Source organism: Corvus brachyrhynchos, unplaced genomic scaffold (assembly GCF_000691975.1).
Source record: "Corvus brachyrhynchos isolate BGI_N302 unplaced genomic scaffold, ASM69197v1 scaffold37, whole genome shotgun sequence".
In the NCBI taxonomy this organism is placed as follows: Eukaryota; Metazoa; Chordata; class Aves; order Passeriformes; family Corvidae; genus Corvus; species Corvus brachyrhynchos.
In genome coordinates, this window is record NW_008239289.1 from 1,992,077 (window position 1) to 2,013,580 (window position 21,504).

Consider the following 21,504-nt stretch of genomic DNA (forward strand, 5'->3'; position numbering starts at 1 on the left):
CTGCATTTGCCTTTCCCACTACGCTCATAATTTCAGAAGACTTGCTCTTATTCCTCCTTGAACACCATCTTGCCCTGTAAGGGAAGCTCTATCCTCTCACTCATTTTAGTTCTTCCCTATTAATCAAGTTCGGCTATGTCGTACTCGGGATGCAGAGACCAGAACTAGGTGAAACATTCAAGGTGTGATTACTTCAAGGCTTTAAATAGTGGCAAAATATCCCTCTGTTTTTTTCATAATATCATTCCAAATGATGCCCAACATTTTCTTGATTTTCTTTTTGGCCACTGCTGTACTCTAAGTTGATATTTTCAGAGCTAATAGAGTGATGATTTTTCCTTAATTTAAATGATATCAAAATCCTACTCAAGTACTAGTAAATAAACAAGCAATATATTTTAGCTATTATAATTATTTTTTCTATCACACAATCACAGAATCAATTAGGTTGGAAAAGATATCTTACATCATTGAGTCCAACCTATGACTTAAAACCACCATGTTCAGTAGACCATGGCACTGAGTACCCCACCTCCCTGGGCAGCCCGTTCTAATGTCTAATCACCCATTCTTTGAGGAAATTCTTCCTACTGTCCAACCTAAACCACCTTTGGTGCAGCTTCAGACTGTGTCCTCTTGTCCTGTCGCTGGTTGCCTGGGAGCAGAGACTGACCCCCACCTGGCTGCACCCTCCTTTCAAATAATTGTATAGAGTGATCAGGTCTCCCCTGAGCCTCCTTTTCTCCAGTCTAAACAAGTCCAGCTCCCTCAGCTAGTCCTCACAGGCCTTGTGCTCCAGACCCTTCACCAGCCTTCTTGTCCTTCTGCAGACTTGCTCCAGCACCTCGATGTCCTTCTTAAAGTGAGGACCCCAAAACTTGACACAAGACTTGAGGTGTGGCCTCACCAGTGCTGAGTACAGAGGGAGAATGACATCTCAAGTCCCTCTGGAGACACTGTTCTTGATAAAGGCTGGGATGCCATTGGCCTTCTCGGTCACCTGGGCACACTGTTGGCTCATGTTCAGCCTTTTCTCTGCATGGCACTGTAAAGCATAGAAAATATGTTCTCTTATTTGTGATATTACATACTAGTATGTAGTAGTTAGTGTTTAGTTGAGATTCATATGCTTTGGCAAGAAACTGGTGCAGTGTACTTGATGTATCTACTGTGGAAGAAAAAATGCAAAGTTAGCATTCAGAATAATATGCTTAAAGAAGTCAAAAATTCTTCTGGGTAGAAAGGCATCCAATCCAGGAATATTGTAAACACATTCATTTGCCCTCTGCCGCTCTGTACCTGAGAATGCACAGTACTGTGGAAAACAGCAGTGAGTCTAAGTCAGACACCATGCTGAGATAACAATTTTTGAAGAATTGCTGGATCTCTGGAGGTGACCATATCTGTCAGCTGGAAAGACTGCAACAACTCTGGGAGAGATATTTTCTATGGGAATAAACTGAGTGATGTGACTTGAACAAAATAAAAAAACCACTATGTGGCCAAATCACAAAGTTTTTCTGTGGGAAAGATTGCTTGCCTCATTGAACATCTTGAAATAGATAAATTGTCTGTTAAGCAGCTAGCAACGTGATCTCTGGGGGTCATGATGAAAAACAAGAATAGATATTGCTGACCCTTAATCTGCATGGCAGGAAAGGCTTGGCCAACCTGAAGTTGAGTCATCTGTATTGCAAACAGATATTAGATGGAAATGAAGTTATTCCAATGAGAGACATTTGTGAGTGTAAGCACTGAAGCATAAGTTTACTAGCTTCTTGGTAAGCTTGAATACTTAGCGCCATAAATCAGGTTATAAAGATATGCCAGGGCTTGGAAAAAACAGCTACAGTGGAAGGACACAAGAAGAAGGAAAATCAGATCTGATTTTGCAAGTTATTTCTGTAAGTGCATACAATTTTAAGTTCATACACAAACCTTAGTGAATTTAGGAGTCAGGTGTACATTCATAAGTTTTTACTGATCTAGGGCGTAAATTACTACATTAGGATTACAGGAACTGTCTGAAGTTTTGCCAGCCTTTGGCAAAACTTGCAAAAATTCCTTTCAGTTGAAAAGACATTTATCTTCCTCATTTGAAAGAGCTTGAAAGTGTTAGTCCTGTTCCAGACTGTCCTTCTTGCTTTGGAGATCTCAGCCTGTCTTCGTAGGAGAGGTGCAGATCAATGTGGTGGCTCTTCTCTGGATTTGTTCCAACAGGTCCACCTCCTTCTTGTGTTGGAGATCCCAGAGCTGGATGCAGTAATCTAGATGGGGTCTCACCAGAGCAGAATAGAGGGGCAGCATCATCTCTCTTGACGTGATGCTCACACCTCTTCTGATGCACCCCAGCATAAGGTTGGCTTTCTGGGCTGTGATTGCACACTCTTGGGTAATGTTGAGCTTTTCATCCACCAAGACCCCCAAGTCCTTCTCTTAAGGGATGTTCTCAATCCATTCTCCATCTGGCCTATATTTGTGCTTTGGATTGCCCTGACCCACATGCAGGACTTTACAGCTGGCTTTGTTGAACTTCATGAAGTTTGCACAGATCTTCCTCTCAAGCCTTAAAGTCCATCTGGATGGCATCCCTTCCCTCCAACTGTGTTGACAGACTCCGGCACAGCTTGGTTTTGTTGGCAAATGACAACAAGGATCTTTGATTGTGATCAGCAACAAACTATTTGCTTAGAAATGCCACAGGTTGCTCTAATGACCTCACAGCTTAGCTAACAAGCCATGCTCTGAAACCTTGGGTGGGTTTTTTTGGCACTGCTTAAAACCTGAACGCAGTGTGGCCTCAAGCTAATGGTCTCTCCGGAGAAGAGTATTCTGTTTTTTGGAAAATCTTACCAGAAGGTTTTTGCACAGGGACTGCTCAACTGCCCAAGTTATAAATGGTATTTACATCAATATACTGAACTTCTTCTGGTACACTGTCATTGCAGATTAAGAATTTTTACTTCATCTCACTGAGACCTTTGGTTCACTCTGTTACAAGTAGTTCCTCTGGGGTCTACCTGTAGAATAACAGTACCAACATATGGAAGTGAATTAGTGAGCTGTTAACTGGACATTGATTGCACGGGGGAAAAAAAGGGTGCTGCAAAATTAAAAAAGGTCCTGAAATGCAAGTAGAACTTGTAATGCAGTGAAGGGATGTGTTCAGAGTGAGAGAGAATTCCTTTTCTCATTGATATCTGTATTCCGTTTATTGTACTCAGTAAAAGTCCAAGGAAAGGTGGAAGATTTCTCTTGCCCTTCAGATAATATTTCCAGGCTTGCTCTTGATGCAGGAGCTCATGGTACTAACAGAAGCAGGAAACCTGGACAAAATATGCCTGACATTGGTGCTATTCATAACACGCTTTTTTATTGGCTATGCTGTATGTTGCTCAAGGTCGGAGATGATTGGCAGTGTCAAGGAATGTTCTGAAGGTTTGCAGAAGCCACTGAGTCTTAGTAGAACCCTTTAGATGGTAGATTTTGTCCAGTTAAAGTAATGTTTAAATAGTTTATTTTCCCAGAGAGGTGAAGCAGCTGAATGGTGTGGCTGTAACCAGCTAGGTGCTGGGAAAGGAGCTGCAAGGTGCTGGGCTGTGAGCTGGTCCGTCTCCAGGAGGCTGCTTTGCAGGGGAGAAAGCAGAAGAGGAAGTGGTGACCTTGAAGCTATGCCACTCCATTGGCTATTAGAAATAAAGTTTAAAGATGCTCTGTGGTGGAAGGCAGAGGACAGGTAGAAGGTACCTTTTGTTTCCTTCTCCCCATTTCTTTAGAGAAAGAGATGAATAGGAGAGGTCACCCCCCCAGGTAGGTCCCCCATGCCTGTGGCTCTTTAGGCCTGAAGAAGTTATTTCTGCCTTCAAACTTCATCTGGGATTCTTCACAGATTAAAAAAAAAACAAAACAGAAGAGGGAAAAATCTTCACTGTGGTCAGTGTGCTATTTTGCCAACAGCAACAGAAAGATTTCCTTGTGTAAACCTGTATATAATGAGAACAGGGGTGCTCAAACAAGCTTACATTACCATAATTTATTTCACATTACTAATGAGCATTGTAATAGATGTATATTTTAAATAAAACACTCTGTATTATATTTCCTAGTGGGTTTTTGTTACTTTTGCTCTTATTATTTCACTGTTATTTTTAAAAATCTATTTACCTCTATTTTTTCCCTTGTGGTTGTGCTTTGCCTCTTTTTCCTGCCATTTAAAAGAACAAGAGAAAGATCCAAAGTAGTTGCACAGCTGGTTTCACACTGATACATTAAATCTGTTACAAAAAGATATTATGTTGTTTCTTAAATTTTTAATTATATTTCAGATACCTCTTATATCTACAAATAAAAAGGGACATTTTCCATGGCCGTTTGCTGTGCTCCTTTTCTGATGCTGCCTACTTGGGTGCCTGTATTGTCCAAGGTAAGTATGAGCAGCAGGCTTCTTTAAATACTTCACTCATGTGTTGGTCCTATCAAAGCAGTAATACAAAACTTGTGTGACTACAGCTACTAGTAACGTGTTGTTGTTGTTGTACTGTTTCCCTGTATTGACATGCCACTACGAAACATAAATAATGCAGCCAGTTAGCCAATGAAAACCAAACTGGAGCTTAAAAAACAATTAAACCAAGCAAGTTATCTTAGCATTTTAGTGAAGAAATATGGCATCAATGTTAGATTCCACTTATCAAAAAAGAAAAACTCTGTTCTGAATCATGAATGGAAATGTAGCCTATTCCATTTGAATTAAGCAGGAGAAAGCGTCATTTGGTGCTCTTTCTTATGTTAAAGAAGACCTGTGTGATGATGGAATCTCTGACAAAAATAGAAGATGTGATTCAAGGGGAAAGAAAATTTATTTTCCTTTTTTTTTTTTTTATTCTCCTTCTGTCTCTCCATTATTTCCTTAGGACCAAATTCAGGTATATATCTTGAATTGTACAGAGAGGAATATCATCTATATATCTGATAAGGGAAATCATATGCTTGAGAGTTCCCTTTGTTCCACCTTAATGTGAATGAAGCTCTTAATGCATTACAAGGCAGTGTATCCAAAACAAAACTGAGCTCAGGCCTTATTAAAAGAGGCTCATTTAGAAAATTAGAACACCAAATGCCAGGTTTGGGTACCTAAGTGACACATCTTTTAGAAGAGAAATCAAGTTCTGCCTGGTACCTTAATGAAAATTATGGCCTGTGTTTCTCTGCTAGAACAGAATTAGGACCAGTCCATACCAGTGAGAATAAATCATGGGAAAAAGGGGAGAATCAGGTGTGCATTGTTTTAGTTCTGCCTGGTACCAGAACGATAGATACTCAAAGGGGAACATTGCCTATGCTTCTGTTTTACGGAGCATTTTTCTGCCACAGAAAATAGTTTAGTATTACTAATTAATGCAGTAGTTAATAACGCATTGAAGTTCTCTTGAAACTCATTGATTAAAGTGGCAGTTATAAGGATTTTGTTGTTTCAGCTAATTATAAATTCCTTAAAGAAACATTTCTTGAGAGATGCTGGATTCTTACTGAGCATGGAAGTACCTTGAATTACACTGCATTTACTGACTTCTTTCCGTATTAATTAGTGTTCCAATTGGATTTTTCTGTTTTGTTTTGTGTTTTGGATCTTTTCAGCTGAGCTTGGTGATTATGATCCTGATGAACACCCAGAGAATTACATCAGCGACTTTAAGATTTTTCCCAAGCAGTCACAAAAGCTTGAGAAGAAAATAGCTGAAATGCATAAAAATGAATTCAGGTAATTTATAATGCTGTTTGGTAAAAAGACAGCTAAGAAATACTTTTATCTGTTTCCAAGTAGCATATGTTAACTTAGGAGGGTTTGTTCCATGAATTATAATCGAAGCTCTACCAATATGCTGTCTAATAAGCTGTGTTTGAAAATGTGGTTTCAGCTTAGGCAGTTTTCTCTGCCTGTTAACCTTCATTAATCATAGCTGTTTCCTGCATGACTGCTGGTAATTTAAACTTCATTTGCTTGAAATGTAGGTCTGGTTAGTGGGAACAGCTCTCATGATCAGAGCTGCTCTGGTTGATTAGTGGAATAACATCTTTCATTTATGGATCACACGTTTTTTGCCCAGAAATTTCTGTCTGTTGAGCAATTCTAAAATTCTTGATAGATATTGACCTGATTGAAACTATAATTAGGTTGTTTTATCTGTAGGTGGTTAATATAGTGGTGAATTGCACAGAAATGTATTTAAGTAAGTTCCTTGGAAGACAAAGGAGGTGAGATCCAGGACTCTCTGCATGCTCTTTTTTCTAAATTTTTAAATACTGTAACAAAAAGGAAAGGAGAAAACAGATTAGTCAATCTTCTGGTTTTTAAGTTAAATGAGTTTTAGGAGACAAGAAACAGTGAGCTGTGCAACTGTACCCCCTTCAGGGTTGCCAGTGAATGACATGCAGAGTGTTGAGAGGGAGCTTTCCTGAGGCCCTCAGCATTTTGCTTAGTTGAGGATAATCCTTGGTACATGGGGAAAGGCACAGGATATGCAGAAAATCAAATGAAAGCAAATGATTACACGAAATAAAAGAACAGTTTTAATTGAAAGATTACAAGGCTCTTTGCACTTGCTTACCCTGTGTTTTGTTTTCGTATTTCAATATATGCAAAAAAAGGAGAAAAATTCTTTTTCAGAAGAGTTAAAGCTTAAAACACTTTTTATTTCCAGAAGTCTATAAAACATGTTTTTAAAATAAAGTGCAACATTCATGACAATAAGATTGCTAGTATTAACGTGTCTTCTCTTTTTTCCTTCCTGAAACCTATAAAATTTCTTTGCATTTCTTTCAGTGAAATGATGTTTTAAATGGCATATATCTAACATTTTTAAAGCAGTCCAGCCTGCAATGTACACGGACCCATAGAAACAGCATTTTAAAATAGGAAGAATAATTTCTTGTTGGTATTGTTCCATGCAGTGTCTGCAGATTTCCAAAGGATAAATTCAACCTTTATAAACCAAGATATTAATCAGTTAAGACAAGGTGCAATTGAAAAGTCTGATAAATTCAGTCTTTCAAGAACAGGCTAGTGCTTTATTTAAACTTAGGAGAAGAGAAGGAAGGCTGGTAGGCCAGTGCTGGTGGGTTTTATGTTTTGTAACACTGGGAGAGATGTATTTTTCTGTGTTGGTTTGCTTTTTCATTTATGTGTAATTCTGAACATCCTTTGTCAATGTAATCATCTAGTTCCTCTGTTATGAACAACCAGACACACTTTTTAGTTCATCTTTTAAATCCCCTTTCCTGTTGGTGTAATCTGTCTGATCCTGTGACAGTAAATGTTATAAGCTTTCACACAGGTCCCTCTGGGATTCTCCAAGTCCTGAATTCCTGCCATCAGTGGTTGCTCAACACACGAGGATATCCCTGAATTTCTTCAGTAGTCTTGTTAAGGCATACCACTCATTATTGCCTTTTGGAAATCAGATGGTGTCAGGCTGATTTTTTTTGCTTGTGGATCTGCTGGTTCCTATAAAAATCCCCAGGAAGTGTTTGAGGCATAACTACAATTTATAGAAGAATTCTCTTCATATATCCCATTTATATGTTCCATAATTCTCTTTCTATTCCATATTTTACCTGTTTGTATGCTGCGAATTTCAGGCTCAGTGGCTTGTAGCTCTTTGCAGCCCTCATGAACTGCCATCTTTCTTTTCTGTTTTCTTTGCTTAAGTCAGCATCTGGTGTGCCTTACCTATTTGTCTATTTTCAGAGAGCAAAGTTTCAGAGCTGTCTGGGTAGCTGCTATCTGGCAATTTCCCACTGTAGCTCTGTCTTGCCAAAATTGATCATCCTCTAACATTTTTTACATCAGACATTCACCAGTCACACACAAGTTTTACCTTTTTCTGGATATTTAATCTGTGTATGTCTATTCTAGCAGTACAAATCAATAAAACATATCCGACATATCATGAACTATATAGAGAGGGTTCCAGTGCTAGATGATCAGATTTACATATCTAGCTGGAAAAAATGATAGGAAAAACAGGCTTCTCTATGGCATTGATTAGCACATCTGCTTCAATGCATCCTTCAGCAAGTTGAATTTTCTGATAAAAATTAATATTGTGCTGCTCAACTAATATTTTTAAAAGTGCTGCAAAGGTTTCATCAGGCCTTTTCTTACAAGATAGTCCAGTGACATGTTAGCTGACATCTAACATGAGAGAACAGATGAGTCTGAGAGCCTTTTTAATCCAGATGCCATTCATGTGCCTTCAAAATTGTTACCTCTCAGTTTCAGCTCTGTGTCTGATTCTTTGTTTTCTTCACATGTGTAAACAAACAAAGATCGTGACATCTCTCTCCAGCAGTAGGCTCCCATATAACCAAAGCCCGCGGGCTTGGAAGAGGCCAGTTCTTCACTGAATCCTTTGTCAACATCCTTAAGGCCTGTTCATTGGTCCCATCTTTTCTTCTGTCCTACAGAATGAGGGAAGAATTTAGATTTAGAAGGGAACATGAAGGTATGATGGGAGTGTCTGGGAAGCAGCAATAGGGTACTGTGACAGCTTCCAGTGACCTAGTGACTCATTGGGTGTTATTTAGAAGCCTTTTTTATTACTTAAAGCAGATGTATGACATGTTGTCATTATTTCTTACTGGTTTTGGCTATGAGAACTTCACTGGATTTTAACAAAGTATGACCCATTATGTGACTTTCTGTTGCACTTAATTGCAAAAATATAAATGTAACAGACAGAAATTCATAGCAGATTTGTTGAGTTGTGATTATCTTGTGAATTTTAATTAATTATTCTTCCCTTATTAACGAAGGGGGAGGTACAGAACAATACAAAAGACAGAAGAGAAAAACACCTTCTAATAAACTTGATATCAGGTCTCATGTTCTTCAACAGAGTTTCTTACTCTGATAAATTTCCCTAGTTTTGGAAAGATACTTTTCGGCCAGAGCTCCCAGAGGCTAGCCACCTGAAAATACAGAGATTTCTAAGGGAAAGATTGACATAAGTCCCTATCAAGGGAATTTCTTCTTGTAGGACTGATGTTTTGGTAGGGTTTTTCCTTATGTTTTTTTTTTTCTTTTTTTTCCTTTTTTTTAAAGAACTCACTGGTTGAAAATCAAGCACTTTTTTATCCCATCTGAAAACTAATAATCCATTTTAGTTCTTATATGAGATATTGCACCATGTATTTATAGAAGTGTTATGTAAAAAGTCTTGGATTTATCTGAAAGCCTCACACAAATATTTACTTTTTCAAAAAATTTATAAACTACATGACCTGTTCAAATGCCTGTTTTCAATGCTGACCTCATATAAGTAAATACAAGTTATTTATTATTCCCTTGGATAGCCAATGTGGATGCAGGCTTAAGATACTTGAGTGTTACTGAATTGGCTGAGAGATTTCTAAGGGAAAGATTGACATAAGTCCCTATCAAGGGAATTTCTTCTTGTAGGACTGATGTTTTGGTAGGGTTTTTCCTTATGTTTTTTTTTTTCTTTTTTTTCCTTTTTTTTAAAGAACTCACTGGTTGAAAATCAAGCACTTTTTTATCCCATCTGAAAACTAATAATCCATTTTAGTTCTTATATGAGATATTGCACCATGTATTTATAGAAGTGTTATGTAAAAAGTCTTGGATTTATCTGAAAGCCTCACACAAATATTTACTTTTTCAAAAAATTTATAAACTACATGACCTGTTCAAATGCCTGTTTTCAATGCTGACCTCATATAAGTAAATACAAGTTATTTATTATTCCCTTGGATAGCCAATGTGGATGCAGGCTTAAGATACTTGAGTGTTACTGAATTGGCTGGTGTCTCCACTTTGTGTACCAAATGCTTTGCAGAAGTCATATGTGAAAGATTATCTTTTGGGAGAAGGAAAAGTTTCCTCTGAGGATGTGAAATCACTGCCATATTCTGATAGTAACTATCTCAAAACACGTTTAAAGTGTTAAGCTAAAGGGAGTATTTTCTTGAAAACCAGAGTAGAAAATTAATGCTTGTCTTTGATCCAAGCTAAATGAAAAGTGTTGCTTAAATTTGTTTTGAAAGGCATATAACATTTTTATCCTTTGCTGCATCATCTACATTGTAATTACACAGTGAGGATTTAAGCATTTTTCAATTTCCTGTGCTGCTTTGACTCTTACTGCGATCCCTTATCCATACCATCAGTTCCCATGTGGCTTTTACCCTGGTGCCAGCAGGAGCACAGTATATCCCACTGATGCGGCTCTCCAGCTCTTGTGCAGCTGTCAGTGGAGCCACTGGCAAACATAACAACAAATGTTACTATCTGAGTACAATCTGGGAGGCTGTCCTAGAAGGCTTGGCAACGGTTGCTAGAAAATGCTTTTCTTTGTGGGTGTTGTTATAATTTCATTCTAGATTAAAGCAACTTCTTTCATGCTGAGTACATTGAAATTCAGCATACATTGAATACCTCAAAAAGCACTAAAACTAAATTACCATGTAGCAAGTCCAGAATCAGGTGGATTTATTTCATTTAAGTGCTTCTTGCAATTAAAAGAACATATTATATGGTTTTATGTGTAATGCTGGTGGCAGACTCATCTACACTTTATATTTAGCTTCTGGTACTACGCTAATCACATTGGTATCTAACAGCCTCGTACACACGAAGGGAATTCAATTGAAAGAACAGACAGTATGTTCCAACACTTGCAAGTGACATTACAGGAGACAGACCCCACTTTTCTGGGGACCGAGGATTTGTTGAGGTTTAAGTGGAGCTGAGGAGGATGTCTGGAAAAGAGCAGAGCTTGGGCTACTGCAGGGATAAGTGCCTTCCAGGCCTCAGGGGCCAAAGTCTTTTTAATTCCTAGTTCTAAAAAATATACTGAGGACTTTGGAGGGCTGAGTCCAATGTCCTCTTCATTTCAGCTTTGTTATCCCATACTGCCTTCCTTAGAGTTTCCCAATGTAGGCGTTTAGAGCTGTGTATCAGACAATATGTTGGCAACTGTCACTGCTACTTCAAAAATAACTAATTCTCTAAGTATTAAAACACCATTGTGTGTGATGCAATAGGTGAATAATTTGATTCTATTCTGCTACATTTTCCTAGTGTTTTCACTCCAGAATTCATATCAGTTGTAATCTGCATGAATTAGAGAGATGGTTGGAATGTAGTCACCTAGTCCTTTCCCTGAAGGATTCTGTGTGTGCTAATTTCCTCAAAGCTTTTTTCTTCTGAACCATACTTTTCCAACAGAAGTGTGCTTAAAACCAATTCAAATCAAGGAAATGTTCTTGTAATTCTGGATTGACTAACTAGAAAGTAGTGAGATATTCTTTTGTTGGATTAGTGTTTGCATGGCACAGAGAATATTTCCAGAAGATTTACGGTGAGGCACAGCTTTATGTGAGCAAGAATCTAATGGAAGAGGCAGGTGAAGCAGAAATCAAGAGAAAGGAACTTCACAGACAAAAGAACTGACTTTGCCATTCTCTTTTGAAAAACTGAAAAGATATATCAATACATGGGATTTTTCTTTTTATATAATTCCAAGAAGTAGTCAGTAGAAAGGATAATCTGAGTTGAAAAGGTCGTAAAATTTATGGCGACATTGAAAATTTTTTAGCTTTAGGAGAGATTTGTCTTGTGTGCGTGTACTTGTGCATGCACTGAATTTTTTTACCTTTTTATTCCCTGGAAGAGTGGTCATAATCATGATCTAAAAATGTCATTGTTTCTATCATGCTAGTTGTTGACTGTCTCATGGTGAGGATTGGATTCAGGTTCTGCATACTTAACACACTGTTATATTCAGATATCTGTGTGAAATTCTCCAATATATGGATTTCTTCATCAGCTGGAAGGAGCTATTTCCTCTGCCCCCCTCCTCCCTCCTCACCTCTTCTCTATTTGGAGAAGGCTTTTTGGAATAGGTGTGTCTGAACCAGAAATATTAATCTACTGTGATAATGAAACCAGAAAGCTTAGTAGATTTCTCTGTATCATGGGAATACATTTTAAATTAATAATAGGTAAATTAAAACTGCATCTCTTCTGTAAGTGTATTCTGTCTTTGAACACACTTAAAGCTGTCTGTGTCACTGCATGACTTTATGAAATAAAGATGAAACACAAATGTCTGAACACAGACTTCCGAGACACCATCTCAGTCTGATCTCTGAAGTCATACAAATAATTAGAAATGTTCTGGGAGAAGGAATTGTGTAAGTGGCGCGTATCACCACAGCATGCATGCTGTAAAATTAAACCCATAAGCCTTTAATAGACTCAGTAAAAGAGTTTGATTATTGTTTTAAAGTGATTATTTGGGTTTTACTGAGATTCTATCTGTCTGAGAGAAAAAAGAATTTTGCAGTAAAAGTTAAAATTGTTATTTAACTGTTCTGCAGCTTTCTAAGTTCAGTATGTTTCAGCAGTTTTCAGCAATTCATTTACTTCCTAGATGATAATGTCTCTTTCTGTATACAGACCCATTTAAAGGCTTTCCTCTGCCTTCAGTGCCAGGCTGGGCAGTTCCTGGGGAGCTGCACTGCTGCTTGGGCAATGTGCTGAGGCTGGCCTTACTATTCTGATAAACTGAACCACAGCCTACAATGCAATTTCATTTACCAGTATCTTCATTTAGTGCTTTTCTTTGAAATTATCACCACTGGTGTTCTATTTTTCCACTGCAACTGAAACATTAGCAATCATAGCAGGTTTACTTCAATACCACATAGCACCATTATTGTGACTAAAACCAGTAGCAAACAGACTTAGTTTAAAAACATCTCTACTATGTGCTAAAATCTTCTGAGATTAAAGTAAAAGCTGATCAAGACCATTAGCACTATAATTTTATCAAATTGGAGTCTCAGCTACATGCAAAGACACAGCTGCAAAACCTTATTCATGTGGTAAGCAGTTGTGTGTTCAGTGTACAGTGTAGCTAAATGCACTGATTCTTTATGCAGAGTTCTAAATTTACTTTATGTTAAAAGGAAACCCAGGTAACCCTGTTCTGCTGAAGGATGTCCTCTACAAGCTCTGGGATATAACAGCAAGAATATTTAATAGGAGGACATTCTTCTTGAGGTTGTTACTGTTGTCTCTCCTGAGACCATGATGAAATACGACCATGGTTGCAGGGCAGGGCAAAGAGTGAGCCTGTGTTGTTTAAAGCATTATAGCTGGTTTCCCTGGTTTGCATGGAGGGGAATACATGATGTTGCTAGAGACCAGATCATTATGTACATATTTATTTATTATTTTATTGAAAGACATTAATACATCTTACAAACCATGAATGTCCAGAAATTAAACATAGATAGGACATACTCTAGTAAAGTATTGCTGTTGTATTTTGCAGCAAGTACCTTTGCTTGACATAGAGATGACGCAAAAGGGTGGGCTGTAATTGTTATTACTAGTCTGTTAATAGTAGGATCTCACATCACTTCATAAGTCAGTAAGAGGATCAGGGAATACAAATCAAGTGACCTCATTAATGTCCTTGAGGAACCAAGAAGGTGAGAATAACATAGAAAATATTTTTTCTTTGTTGTTATTACTCTATGGTCTTTGTTAAAAGGCATTAATGCTCAATCCTGTGCTATTTCATCCTTAACTTTTACTGAGATTTATGACTTTGGTATGTAACAGATACATATTTCAAAGGAAAGGTATGAAGGGAAGAAAATTCTGGAGCGAATTGGTATTGGCAGTGAGTGAAGCAAGAAGACCTTCACTGTGACACACCCTGGAAGTTATTCCCTGTTGAGCTTCCTTGCCTTTGAAGTGCTTCAGAGTTAGGGACCCTGTGGAGAACAAAAAGAGCTTTTGCATCCTCTAGTGCATACTTCTCATGAGCCTCAAGTTAAAAACAGAGTGTGTTGCATACTTCTCAGTGTTCTGTTGAAATATTTGTTTCATTAAAATTTTATTAGGAACTTTTGGATTGATAGATTCCTGGGTTGAATCATTAATTTGTAGCTAATGGCTGTGGAGCTCTAATTTCACAAGTAATCCACTTTTTATCATTTTTATGGTATGCAGAAACTTTTCTGAGTAGTGGTTTCTTTTGCTGGTCCTCTTCAATACCTTTGTATGCTGCAGATGGGTGCTGTAGTGCCTGGAACAGATAGAAAGGGAATATATATTTCCCTTAATGCTGAATATATACTGAAAAATAAGGTCAAGAGCAGTAAATGCACTGAGAGACATGAATTTCCAAAGAGTACTGGGTTCCAAAAAAGCAAAGATGTGTTGCCTAAATATTCCCTTTTTTACCACTGTAAGAGGCAATAGTTGAAATACTTCAATAAGTGAGTACACTATAAATTCTTATGTAGGGCTGTTTATTGGACATAGAAAGCTTAAGGGCTTTTTAACAAAGAAAATCAAAGGCATATCTAATGTTAGATCAGTGATTGGTAAAAAAAAATGTTGACTTTGCTGATAGGATTTGCTACAGTTATATTTTTATTTAGTAAGAAAAATTTCATTACTAAGTTACACACAAAAAGCGTATTATCAAGGCTTAAATATTAATCCTTTGATAAGAGATGAATGAGGATTTTTTCATTTGATATTGTCCTTGACTCTTGTGCTTTGAGATGTTCTTTTAAGGCTTTGCACTGTAGCCATCTGATTAGCCTGTAATTGGATAAGATTAAATTTGTCAATGTCTTCTGCTTTTTTTTCCCCCAAGTACTGCAGCTTGTTTCACTTAATGCACACAAAATTAGCATAGTTTCAGAGGCTATAGGGGAGCCTGATAACATTTTTTTTAAATGGCTCTTTAACAGTAATAGCAAGTTAAGATGTTTTTCCCCATTTGAATATGCCAACTCCCCAGACAATAATGTTACAAATTACTTGTCACTTTTTGGTCCATTGAATCCAGAAGATTGACTATCCCTTGTACCAGCAAACAGAGGTGGATAAAAAAAATGCATTTTATGATCCTTTATTTTTGTAAGGCCTAATACCCAATAAACACTCAAACTGTTTGGCTTTTTACTATGCAACATAACTATTCTAAGTAATTTAGGTCAACTAGTTAATTACTTCTGTCAAGTGCAGTCGACTGGTACATGCAATGAACTTGTTGCTCTTTTAGGGGTCATTTATGGTCTTACAGTTGTGATGACACATAAAGTTGTGATTTACTAGTATTTAAAATGGAGAAAAAACTTAGTAGACCTACCAAAAAATTGACTGGAAAAATAAGCATTTTTGTTTTGTTTGCTGCTTTCTTGCTGCTTTCTGCTTAATTATTAGCTATATAAATAGACATTTGTAATTTTTGGTGGAAATGGTGAGAAAGAGACCAAAGTAGGAAAGAGAAAGAAGTCCACTTCTTCTCTAATTTTTTTTTTTTTAATTTAGAAGCAAAACATCCACAAAAATGTGGTCTGAAATAAAGTGAAGGCTGTGTAGAGTCAAAAGAGGTCCACAGCTGATACTGAAGAAGCCCAAGAAATATCATGGGGTTGACTAGGAGAGGATGAACAGTGAAGTAAAAATGAGCTATTTTAAAACTGTGTAACAGAAAAGGTTATTGATACTTACTTTGCCACAGGTCATCATCCTGTTATGTTCAAAATAGGATTTGATATCCAGAAGCATGCTAGATGTTGTTTTAATTGTTGAACTGAATTTTAGGCCAGATACTGGATATCATATGTCAATACTTGTTGGTTTCTACCTGATGGGGAATAACAGGCTTAGAGGGAAATTATTGGGAAATTGGCTACACCAATCCACGGTTTTAAGTGTTGTTTAAGTGTTTAAGTGTGAAGTTTTAAGTGTTGATTTCCATGTACAATTGGTCACAGTGTGAGGCTGGATTCACAAAAAAATTTTGGGGTAGAATAAAGTATGACTATTTCTATGTTCCTTGAAAATTTGTTTATGGCTCTTTCCTAAATTTTTTTTTTTTGTCATTTGCATGAGAAGTGTTCATGAGGCCTGGCTTTCTAAAGGTCCTAGGCACTGTTCATTATCATAAAACCATATTATCTGTCAGAATCATGTACTCTAGTCAAACAGGTACATAAATGAAACGAAACAGTTCACTTTCAAATAGGCATTGTAAATCTGTGTTAGAGCTTATTGTAGTGGCAGCAGTTACCAAAAATCAAGTAAAGATTACTCTAGATCTCAAGTCTTCATGCCACATTTTGGGCTTTAGTGTATATTTGCTGTTGATTATAAACCCCCTAAAAGTAGGGGTGTATAAATGGAAATGCTGACAGATTCTGAGCTATCATGTTGGTAACAGGCACTGCTATAATTAGGCATACATCTGAGTAGGCAGTGTAATATGATTGCTGTGTTTATACCCTGCACTGGAAGGAATGCTTGTTAATCTGCACAATCCTTTTGAATGCGATAGGGAGCAAGAGTTTGTGGAAAAAAGATGCTGAGGTTCATTTCATACTCGGGCTGACATGAGGGTATATCAAAAGACAAGAAATACTTGCAGGATATTAGATAATTCTGGTTAGTTGTTGTTATCTCAGGATTTATAAAAACATCAGAATTTACCTGAAAAAGCACTGTATGATTCAGCAGAAGAGAACATGTGAAAAGTTTTCTGACTTTTTATTACAAACAATACATGGTTGAAATAGTTTGAATGTCACTAAAAACTTTCCTTTCCTCTGTCCTTAGGCATTTAAACTCTCCAGTCAAAAAGTCTTTTCCACTTTTCTTTTTATGTAAAACTCCTTTTTCTTTTGTAATTTCAGAGGTCAGAGCCCAGCTGTTGCTGAATTTAACCTGCTTCTTAAAGCAAATTCTTTGGAAACTTACGGTGTTGATCCTCATCCTTGCAAGGTAACAGTTCTTTTTATTAACCTTTAATAAAATGTTCTTTTTACTAACAGTAATGGAATTGATTTAGCTCTGGTTTTTATCCAGGCACAAATAGAGAGTAATTTGTAAAAAACCTGCCCTGGAAATACATATTATGCTTAAGCCTTGGAAATACATATTATGCTTAACATTTCTGCATCAGTCAAAAGAAAGGTCTCTCCAGGGGAAACAACAGAAGAACATCACAGGAGAATCTAGTAGACTGTCATGACATAAGCTCTGATTACAGTCCATAATTTCTTTGCATTTAAAGCAAAATTCCAGGACTGATTTTTTTTTTTTTTTGCCAAGGTTTTCAGTATTCAGCATTATTTTGACAAGAAGATGCAACAAATTGATAATCCATGGCAGATCAGTTTTTCAAACACCATCAAAATATGTAAATCTTAGGAAGAACAGCAAGCCAAATGTACAAAGAGAACCCACTTCCCATTCCCACTTTCCACTTTGTTGTTTTATGGTCCTCTATAAGAAGGTGATCTTAATTACCAGTTCTGATTATCCTGCATGTCTGCATTTTTAAATACTTGGTTGTATCTGCATAATCTGCAGTGTTTATCTTTAGTGTGACTTGCTTTGTGTTTGAACTGCTGCTTTTGCTGTAGCTAGGGTATTATCTCATCTGCTGGGACAGATGTTACAGTTCAGTTAGCTGTTCTGGTGGTGAGCACCCTTAAGCAGTCAGCTATAATGTAAAACTGCGTAAGATTTTGTATATACTTTGTCAAGAATGGTGCTCCTGTGTGAAAGACAGGGTCTGGTTCAGAGCTCGGTGAAGTCAGTGATGTAGTAAACTTTACTTGAAACTATACTGCAGATTTTAAAAAGGCATCCCAGAGACTTAGGTTGGCACTTAGAGGCATAACTGGCTCAGAATTTTCTCTTTACCTGTGTGGCAGGGCTTGTAGTGTAGGTGACAAGCACAGGTTCATCACCCATGCTTAAGGAAAATTTGTCCATCTTCTGGCAGTGATTGCAAAGCAAGGTTCTTTGCTGGCCCCTTTTGACATGCTCCTTCCGGTGCTGTGGCTGCCACTCCAGAACCATCCTTGTTTTTGTTCCCCTTTACTTTGTTGGTGAACCATAAAGCATAATAAAGTTGACTACCTTTAGCAAGTTGAAGGTATAGAACTTGGGATGGACACAAAATCCAGTTAATATAAAATTAATCTCAATCATTAATCAAAAATGATAAGCCAGAACTTTCATCGTGGAGTTGAATTTTAAAAATTGTCTTTTCTATTTGCAAGGCAAGTACCACTATATCTTCTAGTTTGTACTGAAGAGTACTTGAGTACAAAACAGAAGCTTATAGTAGTAAATGCTGTCTGATGTCAGCAGTATTTCCAACACAGCTTGCAGAGGAACAATATATTGTGAAATATTAAAAAATATCAGTGTTGAAGCAGATATGAATCCCTGGTTTGTAGTTAGTCCTCCTGATAAGAATGGGACATACACACAAATATGTTTGCAATAAATTTGGTAAGTCTACCTAAGGAGTCCCTGTTGTCATCAGCTACAGGTAGTTGGAAACAAAGCATAAGATGCTGTTACACACTTAGATGTCTAGAAATAAATGAGGCCTGTATTGCCAAGAGCAGTCCTTTTCTTTAGAAGTGTAAAATTTGAAGGCAAAACTTGTTTTGAAACAGAAAACAAAATAGGGGTAATCTAGAATGGAGTAACAATTTATGCTATCAGTAAGAAATACCTCAGAGGAGAAAGTTATGTTTCTTTTTCTCTTTCAAGGACTCATTCGGGACAACTACATTTTTAGGATTCACAGCTGCAGGATTTGTAGTTTTCCAGGGGAATAAAAGAATTCATTTATTAAAATGGTAAGCATATGATGTAAGAATATCTTAATAAATAAGCGTATCTTCTCCTCTGTGTTCTCTTCCTACCATCTTCACCTGCATTTGTTATCTCCAAGGAGAACCATGTGAATATTATTTCTCTTGCCCCATCGTGCTTCTGTTTTAAATGATTTTAGATAACAACAACTACAACTACAATGATAACAACAATGACAAAACCAAATTTGGTCTCATTCAACTCCCAATGAAAATTATGCCACAGGGTGCATTAGTCAACATAATTTACAAATACTAAAACTGAGTAAGTTGATTTTTCAGCTATGCTGTAAATCACCAGTGAGGTATATTGGCAGAGAGGTCTGGAATAATTTACAATTCCACCTTCATCTTTATTTGGCTCTTGGAAATATTGCAATTTCCTCATTTAATTATCCTCAATTTGAAAATTATAAAAGAACTTATTTGGTAAGCAGAGGAGGACGTGAGAATGCCTTTGAATTTTTACTTTTTTAGTGTCTACTTTTAAGAAATGGGCACTTATGCAATTGTCCTTGGTTTGCCTGGTTTTGCTTTTTCTTTGTATTCCTGCACTTAACTGGTTAGCCTCAGTCAGCCACATTTGAGGAAGAGGTAAAACTGAGCTCCTGCAGATGATGTTAAGAGCAGCTGGCCACACCCTCAGCAGGGTGGTGCAGAGTGACCGGTTATGCTTAGACACTGATAATCTCATTTTAGCCCGGCTGCTACATGCATGCCAACATCAGTTACTTAGGTGTGACTGTTCCATCTCTGAGCTCTCAGCCTGTCTTGTGGGATCAAGATGGGCAAAAGGTGAAAAAAAGGTGAAGCTGGGCTGCTTGCTGCATATCTCTAGAAACTTCTCTGAGTGTCAAATAACCTGAAATCCTTGGAAGTGTAAAGTCAGTGTAGTCCTGTCCGTACAGTTGAGTTCCCCATGGAGCTCTGGGGACATGCCTGTCAAAAGCCATCCATTTGCAATCCTGGATTTACACTCCCTAGGGTTTATTGCAGGTAGCTGTGGTCACAGTACTTCAGTGGTTTGTGGTTTTGGCATAAAGAAAATACAACTTTAATGTCAGTCTATGGCACACTGAGGAGTGAGTTGTACTTGCCAAGCATGTGTCCACCATCCCGTGGGAAATGAATCTCACAACATTTCGCTTTTCTTGATATTTGAGGTTAATGTGTCCTCCTAGCGATCTAGGCATATTTATTAAGTGCACTAATACGTAAACCAGATTAAAAAAAAAGCAGTGATAGAGGAGAAGCCAATAACTGTCTCAGTGTTACAGTAGATCTTGGAAGGTCAGTCTGGTGAGATTTATCTGAACAGTATGTACTGCTTCTTCTGTTTCAGAGGCCTAGAATTGAGCGCTAGTAGCTGTAACTAATTTTTGCTGAAATTTGCACTACACAATAAAAATCCAAATTTGTATTTGAGATTTTCTTTTCAATGTAAAAGCTTTCTCAACCGGAATGATTTTCATTTTTCGCATGTAACAGGAAAACTTGTTATAAAATGTCAGGTATACATTGTCCTTGCCTCCAGATTATTCCTATTTCAACTCTGACATCCAAAACCCTTAGGGAAGTTTATGAAAAACAGTGGTGTCTCATTTTAACTCTGGTAATGACAAAATTCCATTAAAATTTAAGCAGAGGTATCACATTGCCTTTTTATGGTGCACTGTTATTCCATATGAAGACTGAGAGCTCAACTTTGATTAAACTAAATTTTGATATAGGTTTTGTAACTTGTAAGGCCCCTCTATAACAAGTGCTGTCAAACATTTTCTTTTTCTTCTTGTTGTGTTCTGTAATAGTCAGTTACCCACATGTGTGATATGAAGCCCCACATAAATAAATATAGATAAAACAACTTTATATTTCCCTCAATTTAATTACAATAGACATTGTAAGACTTTAAGACGTAAGAGGAATTACAAACTGTGTCATAAACACAGTGCAAATATAATCTTCTGTCTACCTTTAATTTCCTCTTCACTTTCCAGCAGACAAAGTTAATTCTCTGAAGGTAGATAAGGATGCAAAAGAAATACTCTGGGCTTATGTACTCTAAAAAATTTAGACTATTAAATGATTTTATCCTAAAACTTGTAAGGCCTGTTGAGGCCTTTTGTCATTTGATAGCCTGCTTGACTTTGGTAATCAGGGAAACTTGCATGTTAGTCACTTTTCTTACTTGTAGATCTATCTTTTTTTCCTATATTTAAATATTTTTTCTCTTTCTAGGTGTGATGTCTATAAACTGAAATTTGAAGGGAAGACTTTTTATGTGTTTGGAGCTCAGAAAGAGGTTAGGTTTAATATTTTTACAGAACTCCTCTATTTGATTAAGATTGTATAGGACAACCTATTTTTTAACAGAACAAACTTCTAAATAATCAATAATTGTATTTCATATTGTAACTAAAATATAGAATATGAATGAATGTGAATATTGCCCTTTTGGAAAAAAGTGTCTAATTTGCAAAGGGTTGAGACATTTCTCACTTAATATTCATGCTGTGCTACGTGGATTGTTCATGATTTTGGTTGCCTTTGCAGTCAAGCTTTAATTTATTTTAAAGTGCTAAAGCTGTACCCACCCACTCTAAAATATAGAAGATGTCTGTATATGACTGAAAGTCAAGTAAGCATTGGTACCTGGATCCATGTGAGGTATTTTTGGGTAATCACAGCTGTGTCCTCAAGTCTTGGTCAGCTGAAAAGGTCTGTCCCATATGGTTAGGAGTCCTACCACTGCACTTTTTTCACTAAAATCCTAGA

At 37.1% G+C, this 21,504-nt stretch overlaps 1 protein-coding gene across 3 annotated transcripts in view; it reads left to right on the forward strand.

Moving 5' to 3' along the window:
* Positions 1-21,504, forward strand: part of FRMD3 (FERM domain containing 3) — a 94,341-nt gene that overhangs the window by 50,147 nt on the left and 22,690 nt on the right. For all 3 annotated transcript variants that reach the window (XM_017740460.1, XM_008638428.2, XM_017740461.1), the window contains 5 exons: positions 4,326-4,423; positions 5,638-5,761; positions 16,747-16,834; positions 18,626-18,714; positions 20,968-21,031. In XM_017740460.1, coding sequence (XP_017595949.1) covers positions 4,326-4,423; positions 5,638-5,761; positions 16,747-16,834; positions 18,626-18,714; positions 20,968-21,031 — 463 coding nt within the window. The remainder of the gene's footprint in view (positions 1-4,325; positions 4,424-5,637; positions 5,762-16,746; positions 16,835-18,625; positions 18,715-20,967; positions 21,032-21,504) is intronic.